Source organism: Ruditapes philippinarum, unplaced genomic scaffold (genome assembly GCF_026571515.1).
Source record: "Ruditapes philippinarum isolate M1 unplaced genomic scaffold, ASM2657151v2 ctg3982_1_1_1_1, whole genome shotgun sequence".
NCBI lineage: Eukaryota > Metazoa > Mollusca > Bivalvia > Venerida > Veneridae > Ruditapes > Ruditapes philippinarum.
Genome location: NW_026861093.1, coordinates 210,766 through 236,691, shown reverse-complemented (window position 1 = coordinate 236,691; position 25,926 = coordinate 210,766). Strand labels below are relative to the sequence as shown.

At 31.2% G+C, this 25,926-nt stretch overlaps 1 protein-coding gene across 4 annotated transcripts in view; it reads right to left on the bottom strand.

Annotated features, from left to right (window-relative positions):
• Nucleotides 1-25,926, bottom strand: part of LOC132714506 (E3 ubiquitin-protein ligase RNF220-like) — a 32,228-nt gene that overhangs the window by 5,746 nt on the left and 556 nt on the right. For 2 of the 4 annotated variants that reach the window (XR_009623562.1, XM_060697402.1), the window contains exons 1-9: nt 24,987-25,829; nt 13,736-13,865; nt 12,273-12,315; nt 7,965-8,039; nt 3,045-3,087; nt 2,164-2,279; nt 1,481-1,595; nt 828-927; nt 101-187 (exon numbers count right to left, since the gene is read on the bottom strand). Coding sequence is in view for 3 of the 4 variants with exons in the window: in XM_060697402.1 (XP_060553385.1) it covers nt 101-187; nt 828-927; nt 1,481-1,595; nt 2,164-2,279; nt 3,045-3,087; nt 7,965-8,039; nt 12,273-12,315; nt 13,736-13,865; nt 24,987-25,635 (1,358 nt within the window). In the remaining variant the exon portion in view is untranslated. Of the gene's footprint in view, nt 1-100; nt 188-827; nt 928-1,480; nt 1,596-2,163; nt 2,280-3,044; nt 3,088-7,964; nt 8,040-12,272; nt 12,316-13,735; nt 13,866-24,986; nt 25,830-25,926 lie in introns of those variants that run through there. The other 2 variants (XM_060697403.1, XM_060697404.1) reach the window with 2 other exon arrangements.

Sequence of the window (25,926 nt, the reverse complement as noted above, 5' to 3'; positions counted from 1 at the left end):
AATGCTTGCTGAAATTTTGTTTAAAATACACTCAGGAAAATCAAAGATCTTTTTCTTAACTAATTTGTAAGACAAATAGATTTTTGTTTTATTTAACTACCTTAAAAAAGCCCCTCTCAGTGCCTCTCTCTCCCTGTCCTCACCGGGCTCATCAGAAGCACATGGTATCACATCTACTTCACTATATCTTTACATCGATTAAAGAACTTAACATATACAAATGCAGAAAACCCCTTTTTTAAATGCTCTTAAAAGCAGTAGCAATTTTTTGTTACAAGTTGTAAGTGTGTTAATGAAAAAATAGTCCTTATTTTCTGTACATTGTTATTTTAGAAATGTGATAGAATATTATTTTTGTTGAATTTGTTAAATAAAACAATATTATGCTTGCCAAAGGTATGCATATGATCAAAATCAACTTGATCAATAAATTAAGTCTTGCAATGTCCTTTATTAAATTTACCAGTTAACTATTGTATAAAATTGACATCATACAAAAAAACAATTTTTGTCAAGACATTTAAAGTCAACTATTGCATGATATACCTGGGTGTCAAAGGTATCACCAATGTTTAAAGCATTTACTAATTTTCAGTACAGGTCAGGTTCCCCTCAAACTGAAATATTTTGAATAAAGGAATTTCAAGAATTTTGAAAAAAAAAGAAAAAGAAGAAAATATCAACAATCAAACAACCAAATATTGATTTTTTTTACAGTCATTTTAAATTTTTTTTGGAGGCAAGGCAATTTTCCAATGAGAATGGGTCAGTGCCATGAACCTATCTAAAACGAGGGAAAAAATCTGGTCTACATGTAAGAAGGATACTGAGGATTGCCGTATTTCTCGGAGTCGTCATCGTCCACGTTGAGATCACAGTCCTCGTCCTGACCTTGACTGCTACAACTAGCTACCTGAAACCCTGAGCCTGTAAACATACAATGTTGTCATTATTATTGTACAATATACATTGTATATCAAAACAGCCATTTTGGTTGTGACACACGACTTATCGGAATTCATGTTTCATTGTTTGTTTCTTCATGTCAGGTTTTGGTGACAATTTTATCTGTATTTCAGTCACATACTGACTAGAAGTTGCCAAGTGACTAGTGTTAGTTACCAGTACTTGCTTTTTGTTTTCTTGTTTAACTTCTCAAAATTTATATATATGGAAAAAAAATGTGAAAGAAAAATGGCCGCAGACATACTGTTGTAAACCAAAATGTCACAGAAAATATGTGCTAAAATTTACAGACTATAATATAGGGTGGCTGCAGATATTTCTGAACAACTTAGTTAAATAGATAAAATCTAAAACTGCTTATTTAACAAAAGCTTTCTCTGGCTCAATTTAAATTCATTTTTATTAACAAACTTTTCAAACAGGGGTAAAAAATGTAATGTTCTAGGTATGGCAGAAAAGTAAAGAATCTTTGATTTGCGTTTACATTTCATAACACATTTCTTAAAATAGTTACCAGCATATCCTCCATCTAACATTGACGATGCGCGTATCCGCGTCTGTCCCGCCCATGTGTATTCCTCAAATTGTTCCTCCGCCTCTACGTCTACAGGTTCTAGCTCATCATCACGCTATAATATATTATACAAATTTGATATATAGGTAAACTATTTAATATAATTGTTAACAGTTATTCAGCGTATATATATATGTTAAACATCTGATACATAATAATGTTAACCATTTGAGCTCTTGTGTCACATTTTCAATTATAACAGACCAAAGCCACAAAGAAGTTCAGGCAAGCCAATTAATTTGTACATTTTTTTTTAAATTTTTTTTTTAATGCTTTTTATTTTTACACCAATTTTAACTCATTTTTTGTTATATCTCGGCACTCGGTCAACCTGACCTGCTTTCCTGGATAACTAACCTGTGATTATGAATTTTCCCACAAGTGATCAACTACAAATCCCACATGATTTCTAAATCAGCATTTATAGATAAATGAATAATTAGATGATGCGTAAAGTCAGAACAGTCTCCATACCGTTGGTAGATCAAATTTGAAAATGCACTAATGGGACAGAACTACATTCAAAGCTTGGCATGTTCACTACACAAATTCAAAGGAGTAAAATAATTCAATAAGGTCAGATTTGGTATTTTTAACCTAGTTTTAATTCAAGACAGACTTACCTTTTTCAAACAGAGTTCTACATGTTCATTCAACTCCTCAGGAGTTCCAGAAACTCTTTTATTGCACACTGGACAAACAGTTTCCTCCAACTTCTTCTTACGAGTACGACTTCGAACTGAAATAATATTGGTCTATTATTTTAGAAAAATCATCAAACACTCACATTAAGTTTTATTTACATATCAAGGATTCACAAACAGTTTCTTTCCTGTAAAAAATTCTTAAAACAGATGATCCATAACAAAGATGAGAATTTCTAAACAATTTTTTTTTTAAGATAATGACCTTAGAAGAAAAATAGTAAGTAAAATAAAGGGGCATAACTTTGCAAAAATTTTCTTTTACGGTTTTCTACCTTTCTGAAATTTTAACATATTTCGATAATGAACATGTATATCAAGTTTGAAGTGAAAAGCTTTAAAAGTTTCTGACAAAATAAACCTTAAAACAAAAGGTCAACCACAGCTTGAAAAAGGGTGCATAACTTTGCATAAAACAATTTCAAACTAATATGTAATAAGTGAAATTATATATACTTTTACCCAATAGAAGTTGCAAAATTCACCCATAACAAAAGCTTTTGACAGAGATGTGGCCATAATAGATATGCATATAGGGGACATGCTCCGGACAAGAGATTTTCAATGAGCTATAAGTGTGACCTTGACCTCACACCTAGAGATCTGATTCATGCCCCCGACACAGCTTCTCATAGTGGCCAACATTTCTATGTAGTTTTGATAAAATCCCTCAATGTGTGAAGGAGATATGCTTTGGACAAAATTTGACACCGCCTGCCCGCCAAGGCCTTTCCTTTAATATGACTTGTTTTTAAAACGGCGTATAAGAAGACTTAAACCAATTGATTTTAAAAACTTACCTCCAAGTCTTGCTTGTCTGTTATTTTGGATCCTTAAATAGTTCTGGAAATATAAAATCATATTAATGTATCAATAGATGTTGCATAGATTATTTGAAAGTAAATGACAAACTGTAATAAAATAGTAGAAATGAAATTTTTATCACAACACATTTATGTTTTTTTTAATTTTTATAAATTGTTTTTACCTTATTTTTGCAGTTGGTGTTAATTTTTCCCTTTTTTACCTTAATACTTTTTTCCCCAATATTTATTTTAGACTACTACAAATGCTGTTCCACAACAATTCTGTCCAATGCTAATAGGAATTTTCTGTAAGTTTTCAACTCTTTGTAGCCAAGGGTAGATAATTCATACTGGACTGTAGGCCAAGACAAAACTAGAGTTATCTTAAAATTTTCAATAAAAATACTTCAAGGACTAAACTTATTTCACTCAAATTTTCTATAACTACACCTATACTTGTTATGTGCATGATCATTTCCTTTACATTTGTTTTTTTTTTAAATTTTGTTGGGGGGGGACATTTTATATCCTTTTGTTTATTAAAATAAATTTGGGTTATTTCTTTTTCTTTGATTGGTTTTGGCATCCTTTAAATCATCTCACAGCAGTCATTTACATGATGTATTTTCCTGGCCTCTGAACCAGCTTAAACCTGTTTTCTCCACAAATACCTTCCAACTTCACCTCATAAATCATTTCTATTTACTTCATGGATAAATAAGTGTGCAGTTGACTCATTTATTATATAATGTCTCTATAAACAGTCTTTTATTACCAGCTTAAAGCCAGTTTCATAACAAGTGTAACAGAATATGCTTTTAATAAAAAGACGTTTCCGTTAGAAGTATTATTCATTCTTAAGCTTTTAATATTTGAAAGGAATAATTCTTATTATTTTCTTCAGACATGCCCGTACATTTCACCTTGTACTTGACGACATTGCAAAAAATACACCTACAGTCCCTGACAATCACTCTTCAGCCTGATCATTGCACCCTAGAAGCTTACATTAGACAGTCTTCTACAATACATGATTTATATTTTCTCTGCATGAAATTAAGAGTAATGCAGGCTATTTAGTACGTGCAAAGACACTCTTCATTAATTTCAACATTTTCTATCCCTAATGATCATTTCAATCATTATATATTCCTAATTCAGTCTTTTCTTGTATGTAATTCTACCTTTGAAAATTCAGCCAATACTTTGCCTTAGGGAAATTTGAATTATACTTCAACATACTTTATTAGCATTTTTTTCAGTATTTCAAAAGGAATATTTGGACAATCGCGTAATTAATACATGACAACTGTACAGATTGAAAGACGATAGAATTTTCTTGAAGTCTTTATATACTTTCTACTTAAGAGAGCTGGCCACTTTATCAAATGCATAACAAAAGATTTTATTTCTAACTTCAAACCGTTAGTGTTTCATGTTTCTAAATATGATCCGCACATAAAAACAGAAAGTTAAAATAAATTGAATAACATCCTTTGAAAGCTAAGCTGAATATTTTATGTTAAAAAACAACCGCACAATGTCATTCTGACGCGGATTACAATACGAAGATAAAAATCTATTTTTCTACCACGGAAAATGCACTCGATGCATCAATATCAAAACAATAAATTACTTGTTTAATATATCAGTGGCAGAATATATGCAGTCACCTACGGCACGTCTTCAATTTCCAATCCTTCATATGATAAAATCTAATCATCATATTCAATGTATCGTATGACAACACCCCAGGACCCCAAGCACACCCTTAAAATTCACCCACAAGCATGAATGTTCAGTTTTAAGTAAAAGAATGAAGTTTGCAATATCTAATGGCCTGTCATTCATATACAAGAAAAAAAATCTAAAGAGTTAAATTTTCTTCCTTTTTTTTTGTTTACAAAAAATCATATACAATATATGCATGTACAATATAAACTGGAAAGCATCTTTCTTATACTGATTACTCTGTTTCATGCAATATTTCACTCAGTTGCGGGAGTTAAAAGTATCGGGTTTACAGATAATGTGAGTGATTCATCGGATAAAATAGAAATCGTAGCGAGTACAATGGACTCAATAGGTGAGAAGGTGTAGAAACTACAAGGCGGGCACAAGACTAGTGTCAAATGTCCCTAATGTCCCTTTAATTACACAGCACAATAAATCTCGAACATATTAGAATAGAATGGTAACATCGCCGATGTACAAAAACTAATTTTGGTCAAAATGTTAAAAAAGAAAGTTAATTTAGCTGGGTTTTTTTGTGTAACCATAGTTTTTAATGAATAGATTTGTTGCAAGTGTCAATACTTTAACAATGGTTAAAATACGAACACTACAAGGCACTGATAATTTAGATATTTTCATCTTGCAAAACTAGCATGATGGCATTCACATAGAATTTATACACTTAAAGACGGCACGTCACCGATTGTATTTCACAATAGCAGTCACAAATTGGACACCTGCCTGTATTATACATAAATAGTAGAAAACAAATAAAAAATATAAAACATTAAAAGTTCAAATTGAAATCTTTTTCCATTGAAGAGTTAATATTACTACTCTTCTAAGCTAATTTAAACTTAAACATCGCACTTAATAGATAATGTTTAACCCTATCTTCTAGATTGATTTGGAGAACAAAGAAACAACAAATGGAAGACGAGAAGCGATTTTCTTATAAATTATACTATGATCAATGTAAATAAGATACCACAAGTAGTCCAAACTCTCGATTAAAACGTAATCTAAATTCATGTGGACACATTTCAAGTGTTACAGACGTAATACGATAATGTTGAGGGACAAGAGGATCTTTTCTAACTGGAGGGGCCGTCAATATGTTTCTTCGTCACTTGCCGCACAACCTGTCACATTTTATTGTGGAAATCGTAGAAAATCACACCATTTGTCAGGTTCTTTACTGGGTGTTATTCAAATCATGACATCATATTGCCCGAACCTATTAGCAATATAAACACTGATCGCTTTGTAGCAGAGAGATACAGGGACTGTCTGCGTGCTAATTAGCCCTATTACTTTCTTTTGATCTTTACCTTCAAGGTGAAGAGTACCTCTATGCTCCCTATTGCAAAGCAACTTAAAAAGGCAAATCTATATGAAAACTACCTATCATTTGAAGAAGACTATTTGAGGCTTTAAAAAATTAAGACAAAAATTTTTTCATCTATAAAAATGATTTTGTTTAATAAGAAAGGCATATTTTACTTTTTAAAATAAAGACTGGGAAATAAATGTCATCAATTAAGATTTTGTATGTTGTGCAGGTGGCGGTATAAGAACTTTGCAAATTTCAAGCTCATTAAATCATCATTCCAAAATCATTACAGTCCCCAAATTTATTTCTATTCTCCACGAAAAAAAAATGTACATTCACAGTTCAAACATTACAGTTTGAATACAGCAAAAATGCTAATGAATTTTTGATAAGCTACTCTCTGAATGGACTTCAATCCCAGCTAAAATGTGGATTAAACATCAACTTTGAAGTAACTGTGTCGTGAATTGTGATCGGTGAAATCTAACAATTTGCGTTTGATCTCATGTCATCTCCGACTCTCCACCATGTCAATGCATGAATGTCATGTCTTAATCATAAAATAATCATCGTGACTTACCGAAGAAACATTGTTCGTCAATTCGCACCTTATCTTAATGTAAACCTTAAAATACGCTGCAAATCTGCGTAATGATGTATTTACATAATGAAAAGTAACGATCACAGTATTGTGTGAAGGTAGATCTTCACTGATAATGGGATTCTAGTAAACTGTACCTTTATCTTAAACCAAAACTTTTAACCACAAAACTTTATGAATGCATCAATTCAATTCATGCAATCTGTAATGCTTTTAACTGTACAGGAAAATTATCATTTAACTGATGGTTACGGATTAACTAGAACGTATGATGTACAAGACTGAAAATCCATAAATAAACAATTTCAATAACCATCTATCCCATGATGCAATCTCATAACTAAACAATCCCATAATGCATTGTTATCAAGACAAATCCCATAATTCAGTTGTGTTGAATCTTAGCACGGCATTATTATTTGATAATAAGATCTTCAGAAAAGTTTCCTAATTACCTGTCAGATATCCACCTTTAGTGGACTAACAACTTAACATATCAATTCAGAATTAACTCTGTTAGCGGTCGGTATGCGACCATATTTGGAAGTGGGGTTATTCTTCATCAAAGACTTCTTCACATGGTAAATTGATTAAGACCAAATTACTGTAACAATACTTCAAGAAAGACGCAAATTTTCACACAGATGCACTAATTAATGGAACAATATAAAACAAACAGCACTAAAGCTGTCACCGCAGAAAATGATTTATTACAATTTGATTGGATACACAGACATAGATTTATCCAATCAGATCATCTCAATAGCATTTGTCCAGATGAGGTACTTAATCGTCAAGAGGAACAAATAATCTAATAAGGACAGACAGACGGGGATTTCTGTAGCAGTGAATTTCTCGTTTCACTACATCGTCTACATATTTATCGCAAGAAAACTTGTCTTAATATTATGTAGGTAATATTTCCCGCTAAAACTTATACACAACACATAATTGACAGTTTCCACTTGTAACAGACACTTTAATTCTATAAAAAAACACATCTCGTAATATTTTCTGTAATTAACATAATTATTATGCCAATAATTTTTAGAAAAAATAAATTTTTTGTTAACAAATATGATATGTTATTATTTATATGGTATCTTGGGATACTGTTTCAAACTGTATCTAATTACAGACATTTATGAAGCTAAGTTTTTGTTTATATATTTATGTGCACACTTCACAAAAGAGGCGGAAAAAATTGTATTATTATAGCGTACAATTAAACTATAATATTACTTACCTCATACCGAGCTTGCGATGCCGCACCTATAGCAGGGGAATCTTTCCCTCGACTTCCAGATGGGGACGGCAACGTCTGAAAAATAAATGAAAACCAATATTTCTTACTGAAACACAATCACACAATCTTATCATTAAGTATAATATAAATGACACATTTCAGATGTACTAAATTTTTCGTATTAATAATTATATAATAATGAATAGTTCTTTTAAAGACCTGCGTGAATCTTTTTTTTATGGCAAAAAAAAAATTCAATATCCCAGTCCAATATAACATCAAACTGTGTTAAAATCATGGGCTGTACAAATAAAAACTTCTACAGTGAAGTAGTTGAAAACTTCTTTATTTTAATCTTTATTAACCAACCCTCCTTTATTTGTATAATGGACGAGGCTTGCCTTAACACCACAATTGATTTAAAGGATTTTAAAATTAAAATTTTTACAAACGAAGGTGTTGACAGTTTAGACTGGTCACTGGCCAGACTGCACAGACAATCATTTACACTTGTAACATTTTTTAAAATCAATGGGCTGCTCAATATTAAAAAAAATAAAATAAATTAACAGTTAAAATAGATAAAACCAGTTTTGTCCTCAGGTTGAAAAGTGAAAAAAAATCTATTAAAAAGTTGTAAAATATTTACTGTACTGTTTTGCATAAATTTGGTATTATTCTGTCATGAAATAGAAACTAGGAACGCTTTATTTTATCATTTATACACAAAATAATGTATTTCAATGTATTCAACTTCTTAGTTGCTCGTCAGGCCTCTCACAAGCTGTTTAAAAATGTGAAATGACAGTATAAAATGACATAAAAATGGCCAACATTACCTTATGAAGCATTTATTTATGCAGATGCCTTATCTTTATACTAGGTCTTTTTCCTTTTTTATGTCAATTAAAAATATAAGAAGCATTACAAAATACAGCATTCAAGACTGCAATCAGTTCTAGTTTTTCAACAGTAAAAACAAAATTAGCCGTCTCAACTTATTCACTTACATACTTTCGGTAATCTATATTGAAAAAAACAAAACAAATTGTCAGACTGAAAGTGAAAATAAACTTATTCTACTGAACCTCATTAATTTTTTGGGGGCACCATTTATTTCTTTGCAAAAAACCAGAGATACTTTTGCTGAAATTTTGTTATCTAATTTCACTGCAAAAAGAAAGGAAAATTTTGTTGAAATTTTGTATTTCCTCCCATTACGAACTCTTAGCAAAAACTGATTTTTTAACTGCTAATTATTGAGAAATACAAGATTCACTTAAATCTGATATAGTCCAAGATGGTATTTTACAAGCATATCAAATTTTATATGTAAATAAAGAAGTGGTATTATCAGTTTGGATATGTTCATTTTTTTCTTTTAAAGCAGCACGCGTCCAGATTTGCGTTATATAACTAAAGCACTGCCAACAGAAACTACCTGTAATTGGTCATTATATGCAGAAATTCCACTAACTGCTTTAGTAATTGGGTAATTTATGTTATAAAAATAAAATACTTAATTCTGTCATGTTTCACATAACACATACAAAGATTCACATGGACTGTCAATATTCATACATTTCTTAAAGTGAATTGGTCTATAATGGAAGGTCTGTAGTACAATAAATAATTACAGTGATAGTACTTCATATCAAACATTACAACAAACCACAAAAATTGTGTATACTGATGATGTTGGCAAGTGTGAGATACATGATCCAATATTACATATGAGCTGCGTCATGACAAAACCAACGTAATGCGTTTGTGACCAGCATGGATCCAGACCAGCCTGCGCATCCGCGCAGTCTGATCAGGATCCATGCTGTTCGCTAGCAGTTTCTTTACTTGTTATAGGGTCTGTAAGCGAACAGCATGGATCCTGATCAGACTGTGCGGATGCATAGGCTGGTCTGGATCCATGCTGGTCGCAAACACATTACGTTGGTTTTGTCGTGACGCGGTTCATATATTTATACAGCAGATAGTAAAGTGTTCTAGAACAAAATATTATTATTAATGTAAATGTTCCATCTAAATCATTTGGAACTTATCATCATTTTTCTTTTTCAGGAAACTTTTTATAAGAATACCCAAATGACACTTTTCTATTGTTTAATCTACTGTATATTTGAAATACTTATGGAAATTATACCCATTATAGAACTATTCACTCTATTATAATGTATCTTATTAAATCATCTCATCCTTATAAGTTAATATAACTCAACAACTAACATATCTGACCAAGCTGGCAATATTTTCAGTAATTTTACAAAACTTCAGTGCATTTGGTTAAATTCGTTTATTATTTGCAAAGCTTAATTTTTAGTTTAATTAGGCCTTATGCCTTAATATATGAAGTCAATCTTTTCTTTACATATATTTAACAGTTACATAAACATTTAAGTAAAAGATAAATATATATTTTTTCTCCAATAAATATTTTTTACGGCAAAAAAGAAATAAAATACATGTATATTATATTCATTAAAAATGCTCCAGTATAATTATGCAGATTTGTCATAAGATCTTGACAGTGAAATGTAAATAAAAACCTTCCTTAAAATACATGAAAAAAAAATGTACCGATAAAAAGAATCTCTTTTAAAAGAATTCTTATAAAAGTAATATGAAAAACAAGGAATATAAATAAGTGACTCAATCTTTTATTTCCAAATTTCAAACACAAATATAATCATTTCTGTTCACATTTTTTTCAGTTTCAATGGAAGTTTAAGTTTCTTTTTTCTTCAATTTTTTCCCTAACTGAAATTTTTAATATGAAATAAATTACGAGTATCAAATCACACAGAAAAAAAAAAAATTGTTAAAATAAGTTGCATTTTTTCGAGTAAATTTTAAGCCACTTTGTGACACACGGGACGGTCATTATCAACAAAGTATTTACTGACTGTCAAAATATAAGCCGTCATACGCTGGACACAATATAAATACAATGGAATGTAATGGCCATGTGCTAGCTACCTCATTTTGCAAGCTCCGGTCAGACGGTTTTATACGGGAATCTTTGTAAGTTTTAAAAGGTAATCTGTATAAACTAAAATATACTGATATAAAGATTAGGTTTATTAAGTTAAAATATTAGGCCGCAAGATAAATTGTTGCCTGTCAAATTAATATATTTCAAAATAAAATTTCCATGGGATAAACTGGATAAAGTTAGGCAAAAATAAATCTCCTTCTATAAAAAAAATAATTGAAAGTTTGGTTTTTTTGGGGGTTGTTGAAAAAAAAAATTAAATCACTCTTTCTTTACCGGGATTTCTTTTTAAAATTCAATGAAATGTTTAATAAAGGCAGCAAAATATTGGGTTTGGTTAAAAAAGACCTTATGATTTTCAATTTGATCAAAATTTTGCATAAAAATTTCAGTCACATGCTTAAGTATAAATTAGAAATATAATTGGTATAATTCAATAATTATGTTTTGCTAATTTAAAATTGGCTTGGAGATATTAGAATTACTTCATTATTTGACTTATTTAATATTTTAAACCATATCATATGAAAAAGATACCGGTAAATATATTTGCTTTAACCTTTTTTAAAGTATAAATAATACATTAAAAGATTTTATATATTATAAATATAAACAACCAAAGTTTAAAATTTAAAATGAATAAAATTAAGTAATTGCGCCAAACTGCGTCATCTCAAACGGACACTAATAACGAAGCTTTGAATAATAACGACAGAAACCAGATTTTGCTTTTAAAAAGCCGTGTAATATTTTAATCTAATGTCGCATCAACCATAGTATCATATATTTTAACAATGTGACATTGATTTATAAACTGTCCGCATAAAAACCTAGTTTTACAAGTGTTAAACACAAAACAACATCAGTTTTCGGGTATCAGTGTAAATCGCCGACTAACTTTTGATCTTATCACCGACTAGTTCAAGTTTTTGTCAGGTCTATATATTTCAAATATTTTTTTATCACTTCAGTCAAAATTATATCCCAACAATTTAAGATTTATTTAACGCCAAGCTGTGTGAAGATTCTTTACAAATTATAAGTATTTTTTTTCCACTAATAAAGTATTTGATACTTAATACAAAGACATCTATATAAGTATAACATAATGAGATCAGAAAAAAGCCTTTTTAAAGGTATAAATTGAAGATATTTACAAACAACAATGTTAACTTGTTAAGCTCATACATTTTTGGAAAGATAAAATAAATTTTCAATAAATGTACTTACTTCAATGAAATTACATAATGTTGTTCTTTATTTATTTTATTTTTTTAATGAGGGAAATTAAAAAGACCTACTTTTCTGCCTTGTGGTGTATTTTCCCTTGATTTTCTTGTATTTCTGAAAAAAGGAAAAATGATGTCACCATAAATAATTAATACTACATGAAATTACATTTGTTATCTTTGTTAGAAGTTCATTTTATCGGGGATAGAAATAATCTCTGACAATTACCCAATTTCTGGAGAAATCCTAATTATGGCATGTGTGCCTTTAGCACTTATTTTTAACTTATATTCAACCAAATCAAATCTGCAAGTTCACTTGTGCCTGGAAATATGTCATTTTGTATGGGTTTGTGTACAGCATTATAAGACTAGGAGGCTCTATTACGTCGCTCGAACACTGAATTTCAGAAAGCCTGAATGGAACAACCGACCTTGAGCATCTGAGTATATTTATCAAATTCTATTTAAAGTCATGCTTAGAAAGGAAACAAATGATAACAACAAAGAAAACAAGAAATGAGTGATAAAAAATGCTTCTTAAATTAAAGAAATTACTGGTTACATAGTCATATGTACGAAGAAGAATAATTAACTACATTTCCTTCAATAATGTTTCACATGATGGCGATATATGAAAAACAGTAAAACAAAATAATGCAAAAAAGTAACTCAAACAATATTCAATAAAGCACTGCAGACATCCCACCAGTATTAAGATCATCTATTTATAAACCGTCTTAATCCTCTATTGTGTGCCTTCCGTGCAGACTTGATTAAATATGTCTCACGAATTTTGATAATTATGACAAATCCCAATACAATCATATCATTTCAGGGCCATTTCTTGGAATAACCCAATATAGTTATCTCTGTTAAACCCAATCTATAGTCCCGCTGAATCCTTTACTGACAGTTTGGGTCCATAAAGAGTCATTCTGAACCAATCGCGTGCTCCAGATGTGTCAACAAAGATACGAGAATCGGGGTCATAAGATTCTCAACATTGTTGATTGGTGTCTCTATTATCCACGCAGATCTTTTTATCTGTCACACACTCTCTAAACAATCAAACAATACTGCAAGTTACCCAAACAGGCAAAGATGGTGCGACAAATTAACCGAACTTCGCTCCAACTACAATAAATCTGTTGTTTTTCTTCAGAATCAAATCTAAACCAAATTGGAAATTTGAATGCCGTGTTTTATTACCAGCATAAAAATATCATGCAGAAATGACTGACCATTGTTTACCATACAATATTCTCTCATTCATTAAATCTAAATGATAGAATGTTAAATCAGGTCACACATTTCCCCCTTTCCATTTTAAAAATTAGCATTATTTTTACTTCTGCAGACATCGCTTTAAAAAGATCAAGAAAAAATTTAAAATATCAGGTTTTGCCAACGATACACTAACATGTAAAACCTACAGAACATAAAATCATAAATTAATCTTAAATTTCAAAAGAAAATAATAATTTGAGATTAAAACTAGTAATTTCAAATGCGTAAAAGGATGCATGTTTTACCTGGACGAGAGTTTATCAAGTTTCTCCAGTTCGGCTTGTAGATGCGACTCGGTCTCCCCGGGACGTAAAGTCAGGCCGCAAACAGGACAATGTGGAGTCTGACCATCAAGTATTAACTTCTTACGCTGTTCTGAAATAACGAAAATAAATATTTTACAATAAGATCTATATTCTATATTTCTACTTCAAGCTTTGACCAAAAAAGTTTTAAAGGGCACCGAGGTCCAAAACCCTAAAATTTGAATTCTTACATATATCAGCTGGGGTTGGGGCTCTAAAAGCAGAAAAACACAATTTTTAGAAAATTAAAAAATATCATATAACAATGAAATGAAAATTTCTATGCTATTTTTAGGCATTTTATGCTATTCTTTGGACAGTTTATGCTATTCTTAGGGCAGTTTGAGTCAAAAACAATTTTTTGTTATTTTCACAATTAAAAACGGAGTTGGCAGATTATTTGAAATTTTGCACACAAGCTAATCATAATCTAGACCTACATTAATCTTGTTATTTCCAAACCAGTCATGTAAAAAAAACTCAGTTGAGTCCCTAAACTGAAGGGTTTTTTATATAAAGGTTTACATTTTCTTTCCATTTCCTTCAATATAAAATTTATAATATGTTAATAATGACTTAGAAAATGATTTACATTGAGTCAGACGAATGACCAGGTTGAGACAATTTTTAAAATATAATTATTTTCCAATAACAAATGAGACAGACAAAAAAGAAGATTAAAGAATGACAGGGAGATGTAAGGTTAAAGTGATTTTTTTTGCACAACTTTATAAACAAAATTTATAAAATATTTTTTGCAATGTGATTCCCCCAGCTTCTCCCACCAGCTTCCCTTCAAAACGCAAACTACAATGTAATAAGAACACCTAGCTTGTGGAAGATAATTATATCAATTTAAGACCAATTATGGTTCAACATAAAATTGAACTTTTTTTTATGATAACAGAATTAAAGAACATGATTATATAAATTAAATTCATAAATGTAAGTAAGTATCAAGTACCATTGTTTTATTGATACAATTAACTTTGATAGGTAAATAAAGGGCTCGGGACCAGATATCTGACAGACGTACATATTTTGGGATTGTTTGCTAGTGTGTAAAAGTGAACTTTTTTGAAGAGACATTAGATACACTTCACTATCTTTATATCTAGGGTATATACTGATCTAGTCGAGTACGAGTAATCCACCATAATCCTGAAAACATGGCTCCCTTACTCTAGTCCACTTTATCATTATCCGCTAAATCCGAGTGAATTACCCGATAGCACAATATTTTACTTAAAAATAATTTGCGTGGATCTCCTGACATTCTGATATGTACCCAATCATACATTTGTCAAAAAAAAGATTTTAAACCAGATTTAATCACGACTTTCCATTTTGCGATTTGGCAGGTTTATGCCATAAAACATGAAAATCAGTCGCAGGGATTGAAAAGAACTGTTTAATAAGGAATTAGTGAAATTTGCACAAGAACATTGATTTGGGAAAAATTACTGCGGGTGGATATCATAAAGTTTGTGCATTTCGCTGGTATCAGATAAGGCGAGCTAATTCAGTGGTGGATCAAAGACGGGGGATCATAATTGAAAAGTACTCGCTGCTAAACAGGTGTCCTGCATAGATATTGCAACCATGTTCATTGATTTCTTGACACTTATTAAACAATCATTTCATTTAATTACTTCAGAGTGAAACCACTGCCAAAACTGTCTTAATTCCATATTTTTTTTCTTCTTTGCTTTGCAGGCTTTGCAAAAACTAATGGCAAACACAACTGACATTTTATTCAGGCAAACCTAAATGTTTTGTCAGATCAAATAGAGATTTGTAGGAGTCTTTGACCGATTTTTATTTTATGGTAAAACCCCAATTTATATTATCAAGCTGTCACCTGAACATACCAGACCAGCTGAAAAATTTACATGACATTTTATTTCAGTTGGTCTTGCATGACCTACAAGCTGATCTGACAATTTTCTTGAAACTTTTGAAAATTTGAAGGGAAAAAAACTGTAAAGTTAGCATTAAAACTTTCCTTCTATTCAATGGACAGAAAAGGGAGTTATTCACTGCCCCATGATGCAGGTACAAAAAAAACAATTACAAAAATCTGTAAAAATCCTATTAATTTTTCGAATTTTCTTGACTTTAAAATGGGAATTATCAGCAATTTTGTTAGCCTCTATTTTGAGGAAAATAATCACTGACCTTAATATCAAGAAAGGGATCCATACTTTCTTAACATTAATTTAATATATCAAGCACAAACAATATCTTTCAGTTACTACTTTACTTCTTGAAAAAAAAAGTTAACACGAAAAATATCTTATTAAGTTATTTGTATCAAACTTCCTACTAAGTAGCTCTAATTTGGTCACTTTTCATATAATTTAACTTATACAAGTTGCCAAAAATTAATCCATAACCAATTCCAAGGGCTGCATCTCTGCTATAGATTACCGTATGAAAAGTTCTTAATCTTTTAACTGCTTGAACTGAAAATGATGAGCCTTTGTCATCTGTATAAAGCCAGGCCAGCCTGAACAGCCTGTATCTGTGCAGTCTGACCAGACTCTATACTGTATCTGTGCAGTCTGACCTGGCTCTATACTGTATCTGTGCAGTCTGGCCAGACTCTATACTGTATCTGTGCAGTCTGACCAGACTCTATACTGTATCTGTGCAGTCTGACCAGACTCTATACTGTATCTGTGCAGTCTGACCAGACTCTATACTGTATCTGTGCAGTCTGACCAGACTCTATACTGTATCTGTGCAGTGTGACCAGACTCTATACTGTATCTGTGCAGTGTGGCCAGACCGGGCTCTATACTGTATCTGTGCAGTCTGACCAGACTCTATACTGTATCTGTGCAGTCTGACCAGACTCTATACTGTATCTGTGCAGTCTGACCAGGCTCTTTACTGTATCTGTGCAGTCTGACCTGGCTCTATACTGTATCTGTGCAGTCTGACCAGACTCTATACTGTATCTGTGCAGTCTGACCAGACTCTTTACTGTATCTGTGCAGTCTGACCAGACTCTATACTGTATATGTGTGCAGTGTGACCAGACTCTATACTGTATCTGTGCAGTGTGACCAGACTCTTTACTGTATCTGTGCAGTCTGACCAGACTCTTTACTGTATCTGTGCAGTCTGACCAGACTCTTACTGTATCTGTGCAGTGTGGCCAGACTCTATACTGTATCTGTGCAGTCTGACCAGACTCTATACTGTATCTGTGCAGTGTGGCCAGACTCTATACTGTATTTGTGCAGTCTGACCAGACTCTTTACTGTATCTGTGCAGTCTGACCAGACTCTTTACTGTATCTGTGCAGTCTAACCAGGCTCAACACTGTTTCTCAGCCCCGACAGTGCTCTCTGACCAGGCTTTATACTCAAAACTGTATCTGTGCAGTTGACCAGACTCTATACTGTATCTGTGCAGTCTGACCAGACTCTTTACTGTACATGTATCTGTGCAGTCTGACCAGGCTCAACACTGTATCTGTGCAGTCTGACCAGGCTCTCTGTTTCTGTGCAGTCTGACCAGACTCTATACTGTATCTGTGCAGTCAAAACCTGCTCTATACTGTTTGTAGCTGAAGTTTTGTATTTTTACATTGAAGTTCTGTATGTTTCAAATGGCTAATTCACCATATTCGGAGTTAGCCAATAAATTAACTTATATAAAGCAATGAAGCACTGTGATTCAAAGTAAGAAATAGCAAAAATCAGACTAATTTGAAAGTATCAAATTAAGGGAAGTAACTAGGTTATTTGTTAGCATTATCTTATCTGAACTAAGCATGCAGTGAAGTCTGTATTTGCTGAACTTAAGCTAAAAACTTGATTGAATATTTGTAAAGTTTATGGGAGTATTTCAAGTCTGCTAATATTTACAAAGGGATCCATCAGAAAATAAATGGAAAAAGATATTTTGCTGATTTAATAATGCTCTTGAAACTTTCTTTTTATACGATAAATGACAACTTGAAAAAATAATTTAAAAACAAGACTTCATTCACTAGTGGATTTTTTTTTTCAAGTCCTATATCATGGAGGAGTATGAAAGCATATTATCAGTAGGGATGAAAATCTGCAATTCAAATTCTTGTCTAAAAGATTAACCAATCAGGCGCATTCATTTCCGAGAAGAAACTTCATTATAGCCCGCACAACATCTAATCTCAACATTTCAACAGAGTATTACGCCTGTACCTAAAACAAACCCACAGAAATGCAAAATTCTCTTTTCCCATTTATTCAAGACTTTGTTTCAATTTGTTCCTGACAGGGTGGACCACAAATTCATATTTTATTGTCATTTTCCCTTACCGATCTTTATTTTGACGAGAACTCTGTCAACCAAGTTCATATAGAGCTAAAGCCCCTTTCATGTGTTTATGCATAGAGCAATTTCCACCTGGTTTATAATCGTGTTGACGGTTAACTTTGACTTTTTCTACATGACAGTTTGATGAAGATAAATGGGCATTCTCCGATGCTGAGTGCCGAGAGCTTAGTTATCCCCGGCCAGGATACTTTGTGGTCCCACAATGCACTGTTTTAATACGCTTGCTCAAACAAACTGCTTTTTCCGTTTCAAGTGGCTAAACTCAATTGAATCATTTTTAAAAGAGTTGACTGCACAAGACTTTACTTTGTGACAAACTCGGGGGTAATAAAGCATCTCAAAATTTCCGATATAATGAAATTGTTCGGCACATCTTTCAGGTAACCTGGGACAAGCAAAATCCTCCGTAGAGTAAATCAAAATTTAATGACGGACACTGCTTCAACATCTGTTGGTAAATAAGATGCGATCTGTCTGCCTCTCAAAAGGAATTTTGTGATGGGACAGTAAAACAGTCCATGAATGCGTGATTCTCACATCTAATAACACTGCAACTTTACAACGAATCAAGCTGAGCCACGCTTCATTTGAGTATCTGTATAACATGATTAAATTGTTCCTTTTTTAAAATTGTTACATACAAAATGCCCCTGGGAAAACTGAAATAATGTTTTTATTGGGTTCTCAAAATTCAAATTTGTAAATTTACAGAGGTCATTAACTTGAATGTAACAAATAAGCCTGACAATAAAGCTTACAACTAAAATTGAATGAAAAATAAAATGCGTTCTTTCTGGAAATTTATATTCAAACAAAACTAAATATGCTAAACAATGAAAGAAGAACATTTCACGAACTGATGATTGGGGTACAGATATTTAATAACATATAATTGTTTCGTAACTTTAATTTCTTTCAGTCCAATCTCCGCAATGCGGTCACAATGATAACTGCCAGATGACTCCGTGATGCTTTTATTGTCTTCATATTATCCATGGTTATCTTTCAATTGTACATTAATTTAAGTTTATTCTGACAGTACTATAGCATTACATAAGTGTGAAGAAGTTTTATGCCTTCAGGTCAACAGATTTCTCATTCAAAAGAACATAAATATAAATGAAATGGCACCTTTTATAGTCTTCCTTATTGAAGAGCACTGATTGAGCAAACAGGGGAAATAATTATGTAGACAGAAGGACAGTAAAGAGATGATAAAATTATTTTCACACTCAATTTTCTTTCAATGACTTTTACTGCCCAGTGGTCAAGCAATAGCCTGACCAGATTATCACCTGCTTTACTGTCAAATGTAAATGAAGACCACTATAAATTTAGATATTGAACTACAATTAATTCTAATTTTGAAAGAAATACTTTTAATTTGACATAAACTTGATTAGGCCAACCAAAATACAATTTGGTACAAATTGCCTCGCTATTTTTATACAAATTGCTTTAAAAAAAAATAAACTACACAGAAAGTCTATATTAATAATGCATAGATTGAGGGCATTTTATCTTATCAACTTTATTTAATTAATAATAGTTTGTCTTTTGTGAATGAGTTTGGGCCCTTAAAATTGTGAAAATTAACACCATAATGGTTTTATTTTTAAATATTGTCTATTAGGTAAAAATTCTGCTACTTAAAAGGGTGGTGTAGGGGGGGGGGGGGGGAGTTTAAGTCATGTGTTGGAAAATGCCTTGATTAATGATAAACACCTTTTTAATAAATCTCTGTTTCTCATGTTTTCATGACATGAACAATTTTGTCTTAAATACAATTTGACAAGCAAATTTTCATCTGAAAAAGGTATGTTTTGGCTTTGTACATGGGGACCTATTTCATCCCAAAAACTGTGTGGAAAAAAAAAACACCCCAAAATTTTCATTTCATCCCCCTCAGAAAACACCAAAACCCAATAAAAGTAGACTCAAGACAGACAAAAGTTTTTGTTAAAAACAATAAAAACACCTTAAAACATATCTTTTCAGATTTTTACATAAATACTGTATTTTGTAATAATTTAAACAAAATATATTTCATTATTACTTAGTAGACTATAAGAAGAATTAGAACTATGTTGCTGTTAAGGATAAATACAATAAGCGAACATACAATTCCCATACCATTACTGTAAAGTTAAAGCCAGAATAACACAAGGGTTATTTATAGCAAATTTAATTAAATTATTAATTTGGATTAATTAATAAACCTTTCTGAATCAAGTTTAATAGCATTTAATTACTAACACAAAATACAATAATAATAATTATTAATTTCAAATTTACATAAATGTCCATGAAAAGGTTGAATTCAATTTGAATATTTCTACATAAATAAATGCATTTTAAAATCAACAAAAAAAATTGCTTGCTTTTGTAATGGTAATCTACAATAAATGATAGGGAAAAAAAACAATGAAATATTCGGCTATGCCTTAAACAGATTTAGCTTTTGTTGCCATTTAGCTCGTCTCAAATAGATAAAATTTCAACTTAAGATACTTTTCAAATATACAATGAACAATCAAACTGGATTATGACACTATTTTTACAGTCAATAAAATGTAATCCACAGCTCCCCTATAAAACTTTACAATCATTCAATTAACTTTTAGTCCAATCTTACCACTAAACCATTGGAAATTGGCCATTAGCAATACCATTCAGAAAAGAATGCCAAAAACAGTTTTTGATTTCAAATCAATATACATGAAATATCAAATGACAAAGCAAAATTTTCAAAAAATACCATAAAAATTGCTGAAAAAAACAAAACTTTGAAGTAAATAAAACGGAATTGTTCTATGGTATTTTGTGAATTTTCATTTTAAAAATATATAATGTTTTTCCACAAGATCTTATTTAATTAAGACTTAGTACAAGTATATTTAAAACAGTTTACTGTTAGATAGTTTCATAAATGAAATCTAATAAATTTGTTAACAAATTATAGCATAATGTTTTGTTTTTTGTTATCCGATTTTTTTTTCTTTAAACACTTAAGCATTGAACCTTTATGTCCTTGTGCCATTAAATTGACTTGTTTTGAATTTACAATGTCTATGAGTGGTTTCTGTTGTCATATTTTTTGCTCAAGTTTTATGTCGCACCAACACAGAAAATGTCCTATGACAACTTTCCAGCTTTATTGGTGGCGAAAGACCTCATGTGCCCCTCTATGCATTATCTCAGGCACAATAAGCAACCGAAAAGAACCACCAATGTTCTGTAGGCTAGTATGAATCCAAAGCCCTTGGCGGGACTTGAACCTACATCGATGAGGTTTAAAGTAAACAACCCATGGACGCCCGCGAGTGAGTTTTATCAAACACTCAACATCAGATTGGTCAAACCACAAAAAAACATGGCCTGATTAAATTTGTGGCCTAAACCTGTTCCTTTTTCCCAACACTGTAATATGGGTGTAGGGTTGGGTTTTTGGAACTCATGAATACCTTAAATGAATAAATAAATTCTACAATACATAGATATTCAAACGTGTTTCATTGTTTAATCATTTGAACTGAAACCCACTGATGGTTCATAAAAATCCTAAAGAGGAATGAATGCGGTCATATTGATGAAATATAACCTGACACTTAAGTTAATTATAGACCCTACTGCCCATGCTCGACTGAAATTCTAACCTCCCTTCAATATACGTCGGGGAAAGTTTGCACATTTACAATCTTCTGAAAGGTAAGACTGTAATACGAACATTTTATGATAAATAATTAATTTCAATTAATCCTTTTCAAAAGCAGTTTACTGCCAATTATTTTATGTCAATAATTGAAGTTTTCAATTAACTTAAATCGTCGTTATCAGACTAACAAGAGAGTTGGAGACTACGGAAATATCACTCTTTTGTGGCAAAACAATGTAAAAAATAGAGACTGAAAATTAATTTATCAAAACTACAAGCTGAATAGAGTTTACTGCGTTTTATATCAATAAAATGTTATAATTAAGTAAATACATTTCCTAACCGAATAAAATGGCTTACAATGAATGCGCAGTTTGCGACAAACCTAATCTAATTATGTTATGATTGTACTATTAATGCCCGATGAGAAAAAATCCATTCTCGTACATTTTATGTTACAGAAATTATAAAGGTTAATTCTAATCAATGGACTCGCCGCTGAACAGGCTTTAAACGCGCACAAAAGAAGCAATGTCTTCGTAACAAAACCGTTTTACAAAATGTCAACATTAGTTTTAAATGGGTAGGTGTGAGAAGTCACTCAATTGAGATTATTACAAAAAATTGGAAAGTGAAGAATTTGCCGCCTCTAAGAATTTATGATTCAACAAAGAATTTCAATTAATCATCTCCATGATATGCCGCATAACTGTTCTTTTCAACAGTTCTTCACAACAAGAGTAGAAGTTTACTTTCGTATTAAAACGACTGCCGCTACCTAACATTCATTTCAGAGAAAAGGTCTTGCGCATGTATTTAATAGAAGTTAATAATTCAATATTTAAAATTTTACTGTACAGTGTACAACCTTGAATTCTAAACACTCAGGAACAAGGTTGAGCACTAAAAAACTTCATATGGCTCAGGGAAAAAAGGAGATTTCATAAGAACTACTTAGTATGGATGTGGCTGCAATTATGGTCTATGGGAATAATAACTGTATGTTAATTAATAAGGAAAACAATTTTGTTGTGGAAAAAAAGTGTTACAAGCTTCAAGAATCAAACAAGATGGTCAACAGTCATATTAATCATGTTGTTTTTCATGTTGTTAAATAATTTATGCAAGCAGATAAGCAGATTAAGAGTTAAGTATTATAATTAATTATTAATGATTGTAACATTTAAAAAAGAGCCTTAATAGAAATCCCTAATCATGTTATTTTTGGTTTAGATCTTCTTTTAAGAACTATTGCATTGCCATTTAGTCAGGGCTTTTCATTCTTCTATAGCAACAAGGCCATGTTAAAGGGTGGCTTCCCCCTAGGAAATTTTTTACTGGTATATAGGAGGTGATATTAAATCAAACTGCAATTTACAACATATGACATAATCTTTAATGCAATAGTTAATTTAAAATTACATTTCTGTGGGTGCAAGTTAAAAATACCAGAAAACCAGGAAAACCTGAATGCAGTATTATTTCAATTGGTTTTATATAGAAAAAGAGAGCTTTCAAGAGTAGGAAAATACTGAACTTCAAGCAAATGCCTGAAAACTTGTACCCATGCATTTCATCCTCACTCAAATATAATTCTTAATCCTTTTCTTTAAAAACAAATACTATATATGACAATCCTATTAACTTTCTTCTTTGGTTTTATAATTTACATAAAAATATACAAACATGGAAAATTAGAAAAAAAATACATATGTACTAGGATGATACTGAAATTTTCTTTGGTCCTAAACTTAACAACAAACAGACTATCTGTTATTTGGTCCAAACAACTCAAATAAATAGTGAACAAATTCTAATTTCTAAAACACTCTAAAATTAATATGTTTTGCGTTACTTGATTATAAATCCAAGTCTAAATCTGTTATCTTCTAAGTAATTTATATAAATTATATTAGTAATGTATAGTTGGCAGTGCTGCGACTAAAATTTTTTTCTTTCCTTTTCTGTTTTATATTTATTTATTTATTTCTATATTTGTTTAATTAAAACTATTGTTGTCATTTCAAATCACCCCAATATCAAATTTATTTATTGTTATTGTTTAAAGCACTTTATAACTAATTTTAATAATTCATTATCATCTTTTGTTTTGTTATGTAACAAAATTTATATTACTACAAATATGTATTTTCATTATTTTTACAAGCCTACAAGCCTACTTTAGTCTTAACTGTGTTGAATTAAGCATTTAAACATCCAATAATATTAAGTACAGAAAGCACTAATATTTCTAGATAACACTCAATTTAATGTAAAAAAACACACTCAATTTAATATTTAAAAAAAAAATAAATAAATAAATTAAATAATACCTTAGTATTCTTACAAATAATACAACTTCAAGCCTAGTTCAAATAATTTATGACTTGAATATGCAGCGAAACACTTCAATGGATGAAGAATTTAAGTTATATTTAAAGATATTAGATTAATTGAAAAAAAAATATATGTATAGTTTGTGCATTTATTTTGTGCATATTATGTATTTATTGTTACAATCTTTTAGAAATAAGAAATTATAATTATTCATTAATGAAATTTATTTCATTTAAAATTCTGTTTGTTATCTTCCAAGCAATTTATAATAGTAATGTCCAATTGGCAGTGCCACAGAAGTAACAGTCAACTAAAATTGTGTCTTCCCTTATTTATTAATATATTTGTTCCTTGCTATTTTTAAAAGTTCACACTTGGGCTATAAACCTCGATTCAATAATCTTATAAAATATAACTCAAATATGATAATATAATTATATGCTTATAAGATGTTGAATTACTAACATAGCAGAATAAATATGGATTAAGACAGGACACCATCAGTATTAAAAAAACTTCAAGAAGTTTTTATACTGTCCTAGTCACACAAGTCTTCAAGCAACATTATTTCAAAGTTTATTACTATCAATAAAACAATGGTTTTGTATCAAACAGAAACAGTCTGAATTCTATTTCTTAAACAAAAACTGGTTCTCTCCCTTGACTTACGTGTCCAAAATATAGCTTAAGTAAATTAATAGATTTAAAGTCAAAACATGAGTTTAAATAAAATAAATCAAGCATAAATTGTGTAAAGTTGAAAAAAATTATTCTGCAGGCAGGCAATTATCACTTTCAATACATATGTATAACTTAATTAAAATGATTAACTACACTTCATTATTGCAAGTGATATACATTACTTACTTCTTAGGGAACGGCCCTCAGAATCGGGGGTCTGACGATCTGCATCCCCTATTTCTGAATGTGTCTCAGAGTTTGTGTCATAATTTACTGAACTTAGACTAGATGGCCGGTCATCTTTTGACGAATCCCGCATAAAGTCATTACTGCCGTTATTATCATTTGTTTCCACATTTGACAGGTAATTTTTTGTTGACAGATCTTCTGGTTTAGGTCTCTTAGCCGGAGAAAAAGCCGAGTGGTATTGCTCTGGGTTTTCTGACAGTGGTCGGAAAGCACTGTTTGCCCCTGGGTGCATGAGTCTTACCCCCGATCTTTCAGTTGCAGAGCGAACTAAAGGGTGAACAGGTGCATAAATTGGTGTAGGAAAATGATCCCCTGGGCGATACATGGTGTAATTTGCAGTACTGTATTGTGGAGTTGAATCTTTATTTTCCGGACTGCTAAATCTAGGCGCTCCTGTTATCCTTGCTCCTTCGTGATTTTCAGCCGTTGATGCAAGAACCATTAAAGCAGGTGCACCGAGCGGGTTTGGTATAAAAGAAGTGCTTTCCATTCCAGGCGGAAAAGGCTGGTGGGCTGCTGGTGGTGATAAAAATGGTTTATGCCAAAAATTAAAACGAAACATTGCTAAATCATGTAAATTCTGCATTTTGTAAGTTTATAACGGTGCACAATTAAATAAATAACAAATAAATATATTCAATGTTCTATAATTATTTAAACTGTTCCTCTTAAATTAATATCAACATATTTGAACTCCACTACTCCAAAGATGTACATCCAATTAAGTTCACAAAAGTAAATAACTTTATAACTTCGACAGTTTAGTAAAATGGTGTTTTGGAGCTGTGTTTTTCTTCTTATCAATTGCAATTGGGTATATTTCTACAATAAAATCTCTTTTTCATTTTGTTTGACAAGCTTTCAGACCCACCCCCTT